Source organism: Scleropages formosus, unplaced genomic scaffold (assembly GCF_900964775.1).
Source record: "Scleropages formosus unplaced genomic scaffold, fSclFor1.1, whole genome shotgun sequence".
In the NCBI taxonomy this organism is placed as follows: domain Eukaryota; kingdom Metazoa; phylum Chordata; class Actinopteri; order Osteoglossiformes; family Osteoglossidae; genus Scleropages; species Scleropages formosus.
The window spans coordinates 195,518-211,096 of NW_021641041.1; the positions used below are offsets into that span (position 1 = coordinate 195,518).

General features: G+C 40.3%; 1 protein-coding gene across 2 annotated transcripts; it reads left to right on the forward strand.

Moving 5' to 3' along the window:
• The first annotated feature begins 1,048 nt into the window (after window positions 1–1,048).
• On the forward strand, window positions 1,049–12,360 carry LOC108934728 (guanylate-binding protein 1-like). Of its 2 annotated transcripts, XM_029249545.1 has the most exons (11): window positions 1,049–1,369; window positions 2,650–2,861; window positions 2,970–3,097; window positions 4,666–4,775; window positions 5,152–5,357; window positions 5,881–6,123; window positions 6,645–6,919; window positions 7,011–7,223; window positions 8,096–8,198; window positions 10,559–10,683; window positions 11,429–12,360. In XM_029249545.1, exons 2-11 carry the CDS (start codon window positions 2,690–2,692, stop codon window positions 11,966–11,968), a joined length of 2,115 nt encoding a protein of 704 aa, XP_029105378.1. In that variant the 5' UTR covers window positions 1,049–1,369; window positions 2,650–2,689; the 3' UTR covers window positions 11,969–12,360. The 2 variants fall into 2 exon arrangements, with proteins under 2 accessions (XP_029105378.1, XP_029105380.1); XM_029249547.1 differs by lacking the exons at window positions 10,559–10,683; window positions 11,429–12,360 and adding an exon at window positions 9,711–10,246.
• Window positions 12,361–15,579: the final 3,219 nt, after the last annotated feature.

Below are 15,579 nucleotides of genomic sequence, written 5' to 3' on the forward strand. Positions count from 1 at the left end.
ATCCTGCATAGGGCAGTTTGGAGGTGCTTGTGCATCAGTCAGACAAAAATTACTTTGAAAATAGTTTTTCAATTTTCTGACACGGTAACAAGAGGCAAACTGCACATAGACTGAGCAAGACTGAAGGTGGGTTTGATCGCAAGGCCTAGGTGCTGTGAGGCGCCAGTGCTAGACACTGCACTGCTGTGCCATCCTATCCCACTGTAACCTACACAGTCAAGCAAAAAGCAGAACAGATTAAATTACCACGGTTAAACACCATTGCATGGATGTGCTCTGTTAGGCTACATGACTACCTCAAAGGGATCTGTGTGAACATATGTGATAATCTGACCAAAGTTTAGATGTAGACATAACAACTCCTTGTATCTTATCTGTGTAATTACCGTCAGCGCTTATACGCTGTACAAACAGAGGCTGGCGGTGTACTATCTATGTAAACAAGGGTGGAGAACTCAGTCCTCCGGGGTAACAGCTCTACAAGTTCCAACATAACCTTTCAAACATTAGCAGCTATCTGCAGAACATTGCTTAGGCCTTGATTTTTACATAATACAACAGGTATAACGACTTTTCACTCTCAAAAGGACACCAGTAAGATAGGACCCAAAATAACTTCCTTCTTTACTTAAAACGTAAGCACACAAATGAGGAAATAAATAATAATTGCTTTTGCATCCTAATTTTTTGCAAAAATGAAACAAATGATGACTAGTTGTAATTAATCTATTCTGGTGTATGAATGTCACTATTATTTACACACATAATTAAACCTGAACTTAATATTAATAACTATCTCATTGGCAGAATGTCATGAGTCAAAAATAAATTACATATTGTAAATATCCTTGTCTCAGGATACCCCGTTGTAAATCAGTGTTGTACCTGATTATACTGACACAACCTGTCATTAGCATAGTAAAATTTTTTTGGTGACAAGAAGAATCAGTTCAGTGAAATTAATCGCGAGGAAACCAACTAAGGTAGAGCTCCTAGCTAGAGGAAGCTGCCCCCCAACGGAAACTCCTGATGTTTTGTTTGTGCCGTTTTGTGCAGTGAAAATGAGCATTTCTGTCGTTTCTTTTACTGTATTCAGGACGTAAAATGTTAAATTACGCGTGACGTCACAGTCGTAGAGCAACCCGCACTCCAAGCCACCATACTTGTCGAAAACCAGAAGTCACTAGTCTTATTGCACCATGTTGAAAAGTTTATTTTCGGAGGCACAGGAGGAGCGCTCGGCGGATGGGATTGGCTCCTTCCTTTCTTTGGTTTCACTTTCCCAGTACATTTATCGCGCCTACAGTCTAAACGCCTTATAAAAGCTGTTGCGGTAGCACAAGTTTACAGTACAGGACGTTTTACCGAGGTAAGTGTACTGGTGTGTTTGTGCACGTATTGCGATTTTGTCTTAAAGACATGATAAAACAAGTACATTTCTTGAGCGCGGAAGGAACAGCGAAGAACAAGAAGTTGTTTTGGTTCGCGCGCCGCAAGAACAAATTTTTGGGCACGTGATTGAATTATTTAATTTGACTGTTAAGGTTAATGAAACGGAGCGTCTCTGAGGCAACAATACAATAGATCTTAAAAAAGACGAGTTTAAGTATATATGTAAAATCAATCACCGCGTAAATAATTTAGCCCTCATCTGAGCTGTCTTCTGTTTCGGCTGCGCCAAGCCTTCGCTTTCGGTTTCACTAACATCGTGATGATCATCATCATGATGATGTTCGTTACATGATTTCTTAAGCAGACACATTTTTATCCATTTTCCCCACTACGTCAACACGGCAGCTTTTGTTTACTAAAGTGCTTGCAACTTGGCAGTGATTTATTATATCAACTACCGGATTTTGTGGAACTTAACACGTTGCTGCTGCTAAGAAACATTTTTCCTTCCGCATCTCAGTTAAAATGGCGGAAACTGAACTTCAAAAAAAAGTCCCAAATCCAAGAGAAAGGAAAATGACAGCTTATTTAAAATTTTAATCAAGACCTATCTTAAGCAATTAAAAATACACACACACACATTTTCGGAACCGCTTGTCCCATACGGGGTCGCGGGGAACCGGAGCCTACCCGGCAACACAGGGCGTAAGGCCAGAGGGGGAGGGGACACACCCAGGACGGAACGCCAGTCCATCGCAAGGCACCCCAAGTGGGATTCGAACCCCAGACCCACTGAAGAGCAGGACCGTGGTCCAACCCACTGCACCACCGCACCCCCTTGCAATTAAAAATATATACAAAATAATATTTAAGCTAAACCACCTTACAGGCCATGACCATGTCATTGTATAAAGAGGAACTTTTCTTAATTTTGGGGTTCAGTGATAGGAAGTGGATAGTGTAATTTATAGAGTAAGAGCGGGTGGAATGTAGGTCAAGTGGTAGTTTTTGTCTTGCGGAATAAAGACTGGTGGACAAACTTGATGACTTGGACTAGACTGTATTAGTGTGTCCTGCTATGCAATTCTAAAATCCACATTTAGTGGTTAAATGACAAAACTTGGAAGGGGTGTGGGAAATGTTTTATACTGAGGAAATAAGAATTTATCCAAAGGTCTTCCAAATGATAGTCCATCACATCATCTATTGCATTGTTCCCTTGATTCTTAAAAATAAAGATGCCATTTTATGGTTCAGTCACTGCAGGTCAAGATAGCGGGCGCCAATAGTGACAGTCATGGAGTCCCCAGTGTGTCTGATTGAAAACATTGATGGGACCCTCAGAGTGGTTCAAGAAGCGACAGAGTATCTCATGAGGATCAATCAGCCAGTGGTGGTTGTGGCAGTGGTAGGACTGTACCGCACTGGCAAGTCTTACCTTATGAACAAGCTGGCTGGCAAGAGGAAAGGTGGGACTGATTTCCGCTCGTAAAACTATGAACATGGGTATACCCATGCCTTTTCTTGTTCTACAGTGATTATTCCTCTGTTCTGAAGAGTCTCTTTGTTCCCACCAGGATTTGCCCTGGGAGCCACCGTACAGTCCAAGACCAAAGGCATCTGGATGTGGTGTGTGCCTCATCCAGTGAAAGAGGGCCACACTCTGGTGCTGTTGGACACTGAGGGACTAGGAGATGTGGAGAAGGTGAGGAACTGATCATAATATATTTTTTAGTAAACATTAAATCAAAAATAAAAATAAGTTAGTAATCTATACATGTCAGACTACACACAACCAGTTTCTGCTCGAAATCTCCAAGAAACACTTTTCTGACACATGGGCAGTCGTGAAATACCGAACAAAAGAAATAAAAACAAAAGCACAGAAGCTACAAAAATAATAGGGGGGGAGTATTGATTACAAATCCACCTACATGCATGTCACATTTAAGATGAAGGACACTTATCAGTGTGTCAGCTGTGAAAGAGGTCTGACAAACAACACCTTTTTGTAGTCTTTCGTCATCTTGCGAGAATAATACGTTCCATTTGTAAATTGACTTCTCATCAGTCTAGGACATTACCATTCGTTTCAATGGTTAAATATGATACATTCCGTAGCCTCAAAGCTGACACCTATTTATACTAATGGAGCCATGTTACAGTATCAGGAAACAAGTGGCTTTAGCAAACAAGGGGCAGTGGAGGTTCAGAACATAATGTAGCATCAGCCAAAGTGTAACTGTAAAGATCACATGGTGTCACTAATCTCTGTACTCAGTAACATGGTGGCAATAACTGTACAAGTTTCAAAATTAATGGGTGGCTGATTACTGTTTGAATTTTGCCAGGGAAGCAATGATGAAAACGATGACTGTCTATTTCAAATGAGGAAATGTCGCAGTAGAAAAACGGAAGGCAGATGTCACGCGCTTCCCAAAATCTAGGCAGGGCTGTCATTTGGAAATTTCTTGAACTTCTGATAAATTTATAAAACCCATTCTGAAGCAAACACATGAGAATTGGAGGTCCAAGCAGGAGAACAAAGCAGTATGGTGTAATGAGTTGTATTCTACACTTGCAGAGATCAGGACAAGTTAGTTTTTGGATTGAAACCAGAGAGTTTCTTAATGCCACAACATCTGTTGCAAACTTCCTATATATAGTTTGTCTTCTGTATTTGTTTGTGTGTCCATCCTATGGGAATCTGTGTATGTCAAAGAGTTTATCTTTGTATAAGTGCAAACATTGTTTCTTTACTGCGTTTTCATACCAAAGCAACAGTGGCTCCATACATGCACTTCAGGTGGTTCAGAATTTATTTCTCATGAATACCAGCATGAAGTTGCATACCTTCCATGTCACGGCAAGTTGCCAAATGTGAATATCGTTGATCATTTGGACAAGGTGTTGAAAATCTGCCTTTCACATAGACCTTCAACACCTCAGTTTCTTTATAAACTAGAGTCTTTGCTTGACCAGTGCTGCAGTATCCACCTGCAAGTAGTTCAACACTTTCAAGACACTGTTCCAAGAAGCAATGAAACAGTTTTGAATTCAAAGTATTACCAAAATTTAACTTGCATATTTTTCTATATTTTGTATTATTTGCAACCAGTGTTTTTGGTGTCATTTAAGAACTTTGTTTTTTATTCTTTTACATTGTCATCTGCATGTTTCCAGGGAACACCAAAAGATGAACAGACTGGACTCTAACTGTAATTAATAAAATTTAAATTTATTTAACCTGGTGATGTGGGCTAACTTCTTCAGGGTGACCAGAAGAATGATGCCTGGATTTTCTCTCTTGCCATCTTGCTGAGCAGCACTCTTGTGTACAACAGTCGAGGCACTATAGACAACCAAGCTGTGGAAAACCTCCAGTATCCTTTTGTTGAGTTATAGTACAATAAAATGTGTGCTCAACTCAAAGAAGGGTTGGCTGATGACAGCTGTATCCATCCCAGACAAGCTTACTTCAAGAAAACTGCTTTTATAGGTCACTAGTCACAGTTTCTGGTTGTAGTTTGTGTAAAAGGGCTTTAAAGAATGTGGGATTTGCTCATTGTGATGTAGTAATTTACTTTGATCTTTTGCGTTAAAACGCTGAAATAGAACAAGAGTGGGTGATACTGTTTAGCGCTATGTGTGGAACAACATACTGTGTTTTGAGTCACAACCAGGAAGCGTGAAGACATTTTAGTGGCTGTAAGTTGAACCCAAAATCTCCAGCAGGCCATCGTTCCTCAACCTCTGCAGATACGTCACAGAGTTGACAGAACGGATTAAGGTCAAAGCCCCCAGTGCTTCATCTGCCGAGGATGATGATGCCGAAGACGCCCAGTTTGTTCAGTTCTTCCCCAGTTTTGTGTGGGCCGTGCGGGACTTCACTTTGCTACTGGAGATAGATGGGAGGCAGGTGAATGAAGATCAGTATCTTGAACATGCACTGACTCTTAAAAAAGGTAAGAATCATGCTACACGTGATTATACATCGGTGATGTTAGTGCTACACTAGTCCATTGGCTTGTTTAAGTTTCATAAATTAACACTGAAAAAGAACAGACCCCGGCAACGTTTGATACAGTAGCTATTCCTGCCCCCCACTGGCTGATGTAAGGATAACATTCTTACACCACTACCTCATATACTGTATAATATATACATAGTTGACAATATTGTAGAACCAAAACATTCCATCTTAACTGTCTTTAATATAGAGTGATGCAGAATTTTAAATTTTAATGTTCCTAATGTCATACTTTCAGTTTCTCTCAAAAGTGCTCTTATGCATAATTCTGAAGAGTGGAAAGGATTACAAGATCTGTGGAGAATTTAGAAGAGTAGTTTTTTTTTCTACTGCAGTCATGTCTACATTATGATTTTATTATTCTAAGTACCTGCGTATTACGTTTGAGTAAGCATTTCAGTTAGACCCACATTTTTCTTTGTTCTAACAATGACCACCACTTTTTTCTTTTACCATAGGCAGGGACAGGAGGACAGTTGATTACAATCTGCCACGGGAGTGTATTCGTAATTACTTCCCAACCAGGAAATGTTTTATATTTGAAACCCCTGCACCCCCAGAGAAAATGGCACACCTCGAGTCTATGACGGAAAGTGAATTGAGTCCATCATTTCAAGCAGTTGCTTTTGACTTCTGTAACTACATCTTCAAGGAAAGCAGCGTGAAAAAAGTGAAAGGAGGGCTTCCCGTTACAGGAAGAAGTGAGTCCACAGTTTTCAAATGAATACTTGTACTTTGTGTGGTGTTTGACTTTTAATTTGTACCAGTAATGTAACAAATTTTTCTATATTTTAAAAAAATTACGAGGAAGGTGATTAGGAATCGTGGCTAATCTGGTAAAGTTGTATGTGATGAAATTGGTTCATATGGTGGGAAGGAACTGCACTTAAAAATCACACGTTTGCATCTAAAGTGTCTCTTTCTGCTAATGTAATGCGCACAGTGTATTTTCTATGAGATATATGTGCTTTGGAGAAAAGCGTCTGCTAAATGAATCCATGTAAATGTAATATGACTTGTCATATTAAATAACAGGGCTTTTGTTGAGACAAACTTTTGACATTTACTTTTATAGTCAAAGTATGTATTCATAAGTGCTCTTTTCTGTAAATATGTAAAGTAGTGATTTGTTTTAACAGTATTTTACACCCAGGACATTATTCCCCCCCCCCCCCTTATGTTTACATACATGAGTTGTTCATATGGTTTCAACATGTTTCAGTGCTTAGCCACCTGGCCAAGACCTATGTGGAGACTATTGCTAGTGGTGGTGTGCCTTGCTTGGAAAATGCTGTGCTCACAATGGCCCAGATTGAAAACCAAGCGGCTGTTGAGGAAGGCTTGCAGGTCTATCAGAGGGGCATGCAGGGCCTGACCTTTCCAGTAAGCATGGAGGAGATGTCAAATGAGCATAGAAACTGGGATTCTCAGGCCACCAAAACCTTCATGAGTCGATCCTTCAACGATGACAGTGGCGAGTACTTGAAAACTCTAGCGGTAGGTTTGAAGCCCATCCGGCTTCTCACTACATCACTACCTGTGACGTAATGCAAATCCCCACTAATTCATTGTTGTGTTGGTCTTGCAGGATGCCATCAATAAAGAGTATGCTTCTTTTCTCCTCAAAAATGAGGACATGTCTGAGAAAGTTTGCAGGCAGCTACTATCAGAGTTGTCTGAGGATATGGCCAACAAGCTGAAAAATGGGTTTTATGCTAAACCTGGTGGATATGAACTTTATTGTTCAGATCATGACAACCTTGTTGCTGAGTATCGCAAAAGGCCAAAAAAGGGCGTTAAGGTAGGTATTATGGATAAATAATTTCCTGTGGTTGCTCAATTAATTATGACTTTAGCAACTGTCACCTAGACCCACATATATGAATGTGCAAGTCAGCCTAAGGGAGAATGTTTAGGTGCTCACACCTAGGCTGTTCGTTGAATTCTCAGAATCAGGAACCGCTGTTGCATCACTCATATAAGTGGATGGCCTGTTAATATTAAAAAATCCAGCTGAACATATGAGAACAAACTGTTGCGCACACACACACACACATTTTCGGAATCGCTTGTTCCATACGGGGTCGCGGGGAACCGGAGCCTACCCGGTAACACAGGGCGTATGGCCATAAGGGGAGGGGACGCGCCCAGGACGGGACGCCAGTCTGTCACAAGGCACCCCAAGCGGGACTCGAACCCCAGACCTACCGGAGAGCAGGACCCGGTCCAACCCACTGCACCACCACGCCCCCCCCCCTCCTTATATGCACCCATATAAGTTTCTTTATTACATACATTGTATAAAATTGTTAAAATCAGTATTTGGTCTACTTTCAAATTCCAGTTGGCTACAGTTTTATGTCTGAATGCAAGGTCAAACTCATAGTACACTGCATTTACTGTATATTGGTAAAGAATGCTACTAATTGTGTGATGTCTTGTTGGCCTTTGTGATCATTTTGAAGCAATTAAAGTACTTTAATGCATTTTTACAAACAAGCTTTCATATTTCTATAGAGGTAACTTGTTTTTTTTCCTCTAAGTCCAATTAGGAGAATCTCTAGTGTAAGTACTTTGTCATCCTCCTACAACATTGAGAATGAATCTAACTCCAGGAAACTCATATGAGAATACACACACTAATTACTACAAAATAATAAATCTGTTTTACAGGCAGAGGAGGTCTTGGAGAACTTCCTGAAGGAAAAAAGTGTGGAATCAAATTCAGTTCTTCAGGCTGACAAGAACATCAGTGAAAAGGAGAGGAAAATACATGGTAAGTGCCTTTGCAAGTATTAATTGTTTACTGAATTGATCTACACTTTGTTTTAAAACCTTTGTTACTGAGGATGTACATCTCTGGAATTTGGCTGAAGTGACTGATCTGCAGGTAACTGCCAATTCTTTCATGCAGATCTTCAGAATAACATACCCATGCCAGTTTATTCATAATGGGAGATGGATTTTTTGCATGTCACCGACAACAACATTAAATCATGTGGTGCCTGTAATTCAAAATTTTGTTTAAAACTTTATGCTTTTTAAAGAAATACTGTTCCATGTCTCTTCATAAAGTCAAAATGCATGAAGTTAATTTATTTTTACACAGTCTCTTTTTGAGAAGCAATAGTTCTGTATGCTGATCATTGAGTAATGTAAAACAATTAATCTTGGCTGCAGCCTAAAAAGTGTGGTGTAGTAGATGACAGAGCATTAAAATTCCCAAGGTTGGATCTTGGGCTTAATGGTCAACTGGCTGCAGAGCTCCTTTTGGATATGAGAATGTAGTTAGTTACTATTCCATTCAATTCAGTTTTAATCTAGAACTCTTCTCAGCAAAGTTACACAGAGCAGAGCACAAAAAATAAAACACGTTTGGTTGTCACAAGCGGCATGGTGGTGCAACAGGTAAAGTGGAAGTCTCAAGCTCCTGAGCTGCACATTTGGCCAGAGTCCAGCTCGGGGTGTGTGGAGTTCGAATATTGTACCATGTTCACAACACAAAGGCCTGCAAGGAAGAATTCAGTGGTAGACTAGTTCCATACACTCCATCTGAACTTGATGAGACTAACGCTTACCTTACAGGTGACACCGGTGACAATAGGAAAAAAAGCAAGAGAAAATACATATGGAATGTAGTTTGTGAAAATATATTGGGTGTGTGTCCTTGTTATGCTGTCTGGTACCACAGTAAGCCAAAGGTCACAGTTCAGATGTGAGCTTTTGATTGTGACAAGGAACAAAATGGTGGTGGAATGAGAAGAGACTTTTTGAAACTGTTGAAATGGGGACGAGGTTGCAGGGAATATCTCGTGTATTTGAAAGGGGAAATTCTTTAGTTGACACACACCTTTGTGTGTAACAATTTAATTCTCTGCTTACTGGAAATCTGAAATTCCTAGCTGTTGGCTAACATCTAGTTGAGCAACTTTTCACAATTATATTTTATTGGCTCACTCACTGTTCTATTGCAACAGATAAAGGAATGTTATCACTGTGCTCATGGTGAGTCATCATTCCTCCAGGAGTATTATACAAGTTAAACAGTCACTATTTCAGCAGCAGGCTTTAAATTCTGTGGCATAATTTATCATCATTCAAATCTCAGCTGAATAATACAAAACTCAGAACTGATTGAATTTACAATAAAATGTCAGTAATTAAATTGCCAGTAGAGTTTTTAAATAAAAACTGCAGACTCTACTTTCTAAAATCGCAGGTAAAGTTGTTTTCTTCCTACTCCACTTTTCTCTCTCCTTTCCTCCCATTATTATAACTGAATAAACAGAAGAAAAGGTGAAAGCTGCCATGTTGGAACAGGAGAAGAAAGCTGAAGAACAGAAAAGGCTAGAGTTGGAAAGGACCCTCCAGGACGAACGTAGGAGTCAGGAGGAAAAATTGCAAATGATGAGAGAGAAGATGGAGGAAGATTTGAAGAGCCAAAGGAAGGAGGCTGAGAGAGCCGTGGAATGCAAGCTCAAAGAGCAAAGGGATCTCCTGGAGAAGGGTTTCAAGGACAAGGCTGAAATGATGAGTCAGGAAATTGAAAATCTTAAGGCAGAGAGACCCAAAGAAGACAAGTCGGGCAATTTTTTTACAAACCATCTCTTTCCGCTGATAGGTCATGGGCTCCAGGCATTGTCCACTGTCTATCAATACAAAGCCCTGAAGAAAGGGTTAGGGTTTTGAAAGCAGCTGTGTTCCCTGCTTTTCTGCATTTATGGCATCAAAAGGTGTAACTCGGAAACAATTGTAAATTGGAAAAACTGAGATTCTATGTATATGTTATCAAATTGTATCAATAAATATGGTGTACTCAATGTTAATTTGCCTTATTTAATTTATAATACATTTAAGTTTCTGAAACATCAATGTTAAACTCTTAGTGATTCTTAAATTATCCTCAGCAAAGTCTTAACTGATGTTTCCATTGCTTGATTTTTTTTTTTTTTTTTTTTTAATAACCAATATACATTTTGCTCTCCAGCATTACTGCTTTTTATTACATTCTTACAGAGGGTTTAATTTTCAAGGTGAACAAATCCGAGGTCAACACTGACCACCAAACTAGGGATTCTGGAAAGAACTGTGCGAGGTGGGAGATATCATTTCCAGTCCTTGTGTCTGTTGTCACAGAAGAGACGCAGAGAGCAGCTGTGTTTGAGCAGAAAATGAGGAGAGAATCAGAGCAACGGCAGCAGGCAGAAAAACAGCTGGAGGATGAGAAGATACGTTTCGAAGAGAACATTCACGCTCTGGAGGTAAAGCCAGACCATTTTCTCAGCAGAACATGCACATTTCATTCTACACAAAGGAAATAATGTAACATCACTTCTGGTTTAATTTTTTGTTACTTTCTCAGGCTCTTTTAATATACTACTAGACCTGACAAAGATAATTTTTAACAAAAAAAAAGATGCATGTATAATGATAATTGGAATACTTTTTCACATCACAGTATGCACTTCTGTAAAACATGAAATATTTCTAATTTTTAGTTGCACGTCGGGTATAGTGCTTTATTAAATTTTTTTTCTTTAAAGATATCTAAAAAAAATTAAATAAAATCAACTTCTGTTTTTTTTTTCTCTCTCTTTCCTGAATTACTGTTAACCTCTCTACGATTCTATACGCTGTTACTCAAGTTCTGTCCTGAAGACTGCAAGGGAATTTTTACTGTAACATAGTCACGATGCCAGTTTTAACCTGCTAAATGGTGTGGTATTGAACACCAGCTGAAACATTGACATAGCCCAGCAATAACATGAATGTCCAGTCTCTTGGACTGGAACTGGACTGAAACTTTTAATATTCCTCAGTATGCTGATACTCACCGACATTATTTCAGTGATGTCCTGTGAATGCTGTGATGAGTTATTTGATAGTTTTGGATTGTGTTGCGAGTGGTATTTATAAAGCCTTAAGATGGGTGGTTATTGATGAATATGCCCATTTAGTTTAACTCCAAATGATAAAAACAATTGTTTGCTGCTTGGTCTTTCTTAGGAGAAGATGGTACATGAGACAACTCTAGCTGAGCAAGAGATGGCGTGTGCCTTGCAAAGCAAGCTGCAGGAACAGGAGCAGCTCATGAGCAGAGGTTTTCAAGAAAAACAGGCAGTCATGCTGGAGGAGATCCAGAAGCTTCAAGAAGAGATGAAAGAGGCCAAGGAGAGACAAGAAATGGATCGTGTTGAATTGATTAAGAATGTTACCTCTGTCATCTCTGAGGGGGTCAACCACTACTTGGAGTATAAGAAAATCCGTGAGCAGCGCAAACTGCTCGCCCAACAAGACCAGGTGAAGTTTAACATGTATCAGAGTAGGCCACATTTCAGCAGAAGGGGTGAAAACTCCAACTTTCAAGGTAGTCCACATGGCCCTGACTTATCCAAGAATCATTTGAAGGCTCAGGGGGGTCCAGAGCCAAGACAACAAAGTCAAGGGAACACTAACCAAGGCCCTAAACAGACAAGTTCTTCAAAGGCTGCCTCAGGGACTGAAGGTGAAAAAAACATGAAGCAGAAAAAAGGTACTTCTGTCTGAAAAGTTCTCAGTTAAGGAAACTTCAAGAGAAAAATTCTGATTGCATTATAGCACTGACCAAATGAAAAACTACAACTTGTACATAGAAATATTCCTTTCTTAAGTCTACAACTTGTTTTGCAGGGTTTCTCCGCCTTTGTCTGAGAGAGTGAGAAGGGTTGATGGGTTTTAGCCATCGTAAGCTCAGAATTTCTTTTAAAATTGTAATCTTCAAGGAAAAGAGTTGGCATCCCTGGTCTGTAGTATCATAAGAGCTTGAGATCACTTGTTTAGTGGAAGGCTTATTCTAATGGTTTTTTTTTTTTAAAAAAAAAAAAATCCTTTCACCCATCTCTATGGAAATTTCAGAACTGTTTTTAAACACTAATAAAGGTAACCCCATTCAAGTTTCAGAAGCCTCATACTGAGTCCAGCTTTGTCAAAATAAGACTTAGGTAAGTTCTAGATGTCAAGTGAACATTAAAGTTAAGGTTTTAATGCATGAAATCTAAATTGTAACACTGCAGTCTTGAAATAGAATGTTTTATGTAATGCAATACAGTGTTCCTCTCTTAGTCAGCTTGGGATCAAGGGAGCAGCACTAAGATGGTTTGAGTCCTACCTATCTGACAGATCCTATCAAGTGGTCTGGCGGAGCTCTCCTTCTTCCTCTCTCAACCGGTGTCCCAGAGGGCTCAGTATTGGGTCCTCTTCTCTTCTCGATCTACACCTCCTCCCTCAGACCGGTCATAGCCTCACATAGATTCAAATATCACTGATATTCTGATGATACCAATCTCTTCCTTTCCACCTGGAGCGTCAGACATTTTCACATGCATTGCTGCCTGCCTGTCGGACATCTCTGCATGGATGTTTGATCACCACTTCCAGCTCTGCCTCTCCAAAGTAGAGATTCTTCACCTCCTAGCTGGCCTGTCCTCCTGTCACGATCTATCAATCAAACTGGCCAACTCACTCATTTTGTCTAACTCCTCGGCCAAGAGTATGGGAATAACGATTGACTCAAGTCTGCCTTTCTCTTGGCACATCGAAGCCACAACCCTGTCCTGCCGATACATCCTCCATAATATTCCTAGGCTCCGTCCCTACCTCACAACTGACTCGGCCCAACTACTGTCCAGGCCCGGGTCACTTTCGGTCTGGACTACTGCAACTCTCTCCTGTGTGGCCTCCCTTCTACTACCATCAGACCTCTGCAGCCAATTCAGAATGCTGCTGCACAAGTTGTTTGATTTGCTAAAGCATTCCCATGTATCTCCTCTACTCATTTCTCTGCACTGGCTTCCTATAGCTGCCCGAATCCAATTCAAGACCCTGGTTATTGTCTAAAAATGCATCAATAGAACTGCTCCCGGCTATTTACAAGATTTGATCAACCGCTACACCCCAGCCCGACCCCTTCGCTGGTATACTTCTGCTTGATTGGTGGTCTTGCGCATGAAAGGTAAAACACAGAGGTTCTTGTTTCTGACTCCGTTGTGGTGGAATGACCTTCCCCTCTCATTCTGAACTGTAGAAACACTGTCTACATTCAAGAAGGGTCTGAAAACTCACCTTTTCCAGACCCATTTCGCAAAAGATCTCTCCAGCTCATGTGCGGTCTAAAAGTTATGCACAGTAACTTTATGATCTTCCCCAGATAGGCCTTTACACAGCCACTACTGCCACATTGTATGTGATTGTTTGTGTACCTTACTCTTTAACAAAAAAAAAAATTTTTGGTTGGAGGTCATCAGGATTCATCTACATTTACATTACATTTATTCACTTAGCAGACACTTTTCTTACAACTTACAATGGATACTATGTAGTGCTACTAGCCCACACACCTTATTTACCAAAGTGACTTAACACTGCTAGATACACTACTTACACTGCGTCACTCTTCCGTACATCAGTAAAACACACTCTCTCTGTGACACACACTCATCTATCCTCCATTTTATGCACCTACTCGATGGATTAACATGGGCTCATCAAGTGGATAGTAACAAACTAGGTTTACTTAAGGATCAAGACTGCGGACATGTCTCTTTCTCTTAATGTAAGGCACAAATTGTATTTTTGATGAGATGTGCATCACTTTGGAGAAAAGCATCTGCTAAATGAATAAAGGTAAGTGTAAATGTTTATACAGCATTACCTTTATGTATTTAGCTGATGCTTTTGTCCAAAGCAACTTCCAGTGAACTCTGTGTAGTGTTATCAGCCCACTCACCTTATTCACCAAGGTGACTTATGCTGCTGGATACACCTGCTTACAATGGCTCACTCATCCATACATCAGTGGACCACACTCTCTGTCACTCACACACTACGGGTGAACCTGAACAGCCTGTCTTTGGACTGTGGGAGGAAACCCACGCAGACACGGAGAGAACATGCAAACTCCACACAGACTGAGCAGGGGTCAAACCCATCAAACCCACGTCTTCTCGCACCACCCAGGCGCTGTGAGACAGCAGTATTACTCACTGTGCCACCTTAAGCAAAACAGATTGCTTTCACGAACATTATCAATTTAAATTTTCTAATCATTTTAAGAAAGCCTTTAAACTCCCATCATACAGAAGCCAGCATTCAGAATCCAGTAAAAATATCTCCTGTATTCATAATTGTTACTTTGTTCTTTTTTTTAAAAAAAACTTATGAAATATTTTTTGAGATTTTAAATTTGAATTGTGTAATGTTCCAGACACTGTTCCCTTTAAATAGACCAAGAAAATTGATATATCAGTAATGTTTTCTAAAGAATTTTCCCCGAAATGAATATGGGCATAATATAAAACACTGAATGCTTTTCTCTGATAAAGGCACATTATAATAGGGATGCTACTTTGTGAGAGGTCAGTCAGTCAGTTGGATAGTCAAAAATAAATTCTACTCAAGTATGTAGTTACTTGTATTCTCCATTGTTTATACTGTGGCGCGCAGCGCCGTTGGTTTGAATGGGGCGAAGAAGGATGCAAGCATTAATCTCAAATGTTTTATTGAACACGGGGAAACATTCAAACATTTATTGAACGGTCTCGGTCTGAGGGCCCCGTTTCCTCCATGACCTGCGCGTCTAGCCAGCCTTCCCAACCTGCTTAGCGCCCCCAGGCTCTCTTCTCTTTTTCTCTTATTAGCAGCTGCAATTTCCCCCTGTGTGTCACCCAAATCCAACCAATTACAATAAACACATTTCCTGCTAAAACACAGTAACTGTCACGACCCCCAGGGGTAATACCCCTACAGGCCAGAGGAGGCGCCACTCCCTGCCACTGACCCAGAACAGAGCACCTGTTTGCAATCTCATAGTTGCTGAGGCATACAAGGAGCAAGCGGTGAAGGACCGATTGTGGATTCTTAATCAGTGTTTACATTGTGCTGGGCTTGCAATCAGTAGTCTCTTGTTTCCTCAGTTTGTTTCATAGGTGTTTATGTTCCGGTCTCAAGTACCCGTCTTGTCAACTCCTGCCTCTTGTTCTCTAGTCCTGGTCCAGTGTTCCGGTCCAGTGTTCCAGTCCGGTGTTTTGTCACGTCTCTGGGTTCAAGTCGTACTCACAGATTAGCATTTCATTGGTCGCTTTTTTGGATTCTGTCCAAAAAACCCTTATGGAAAACGGAAA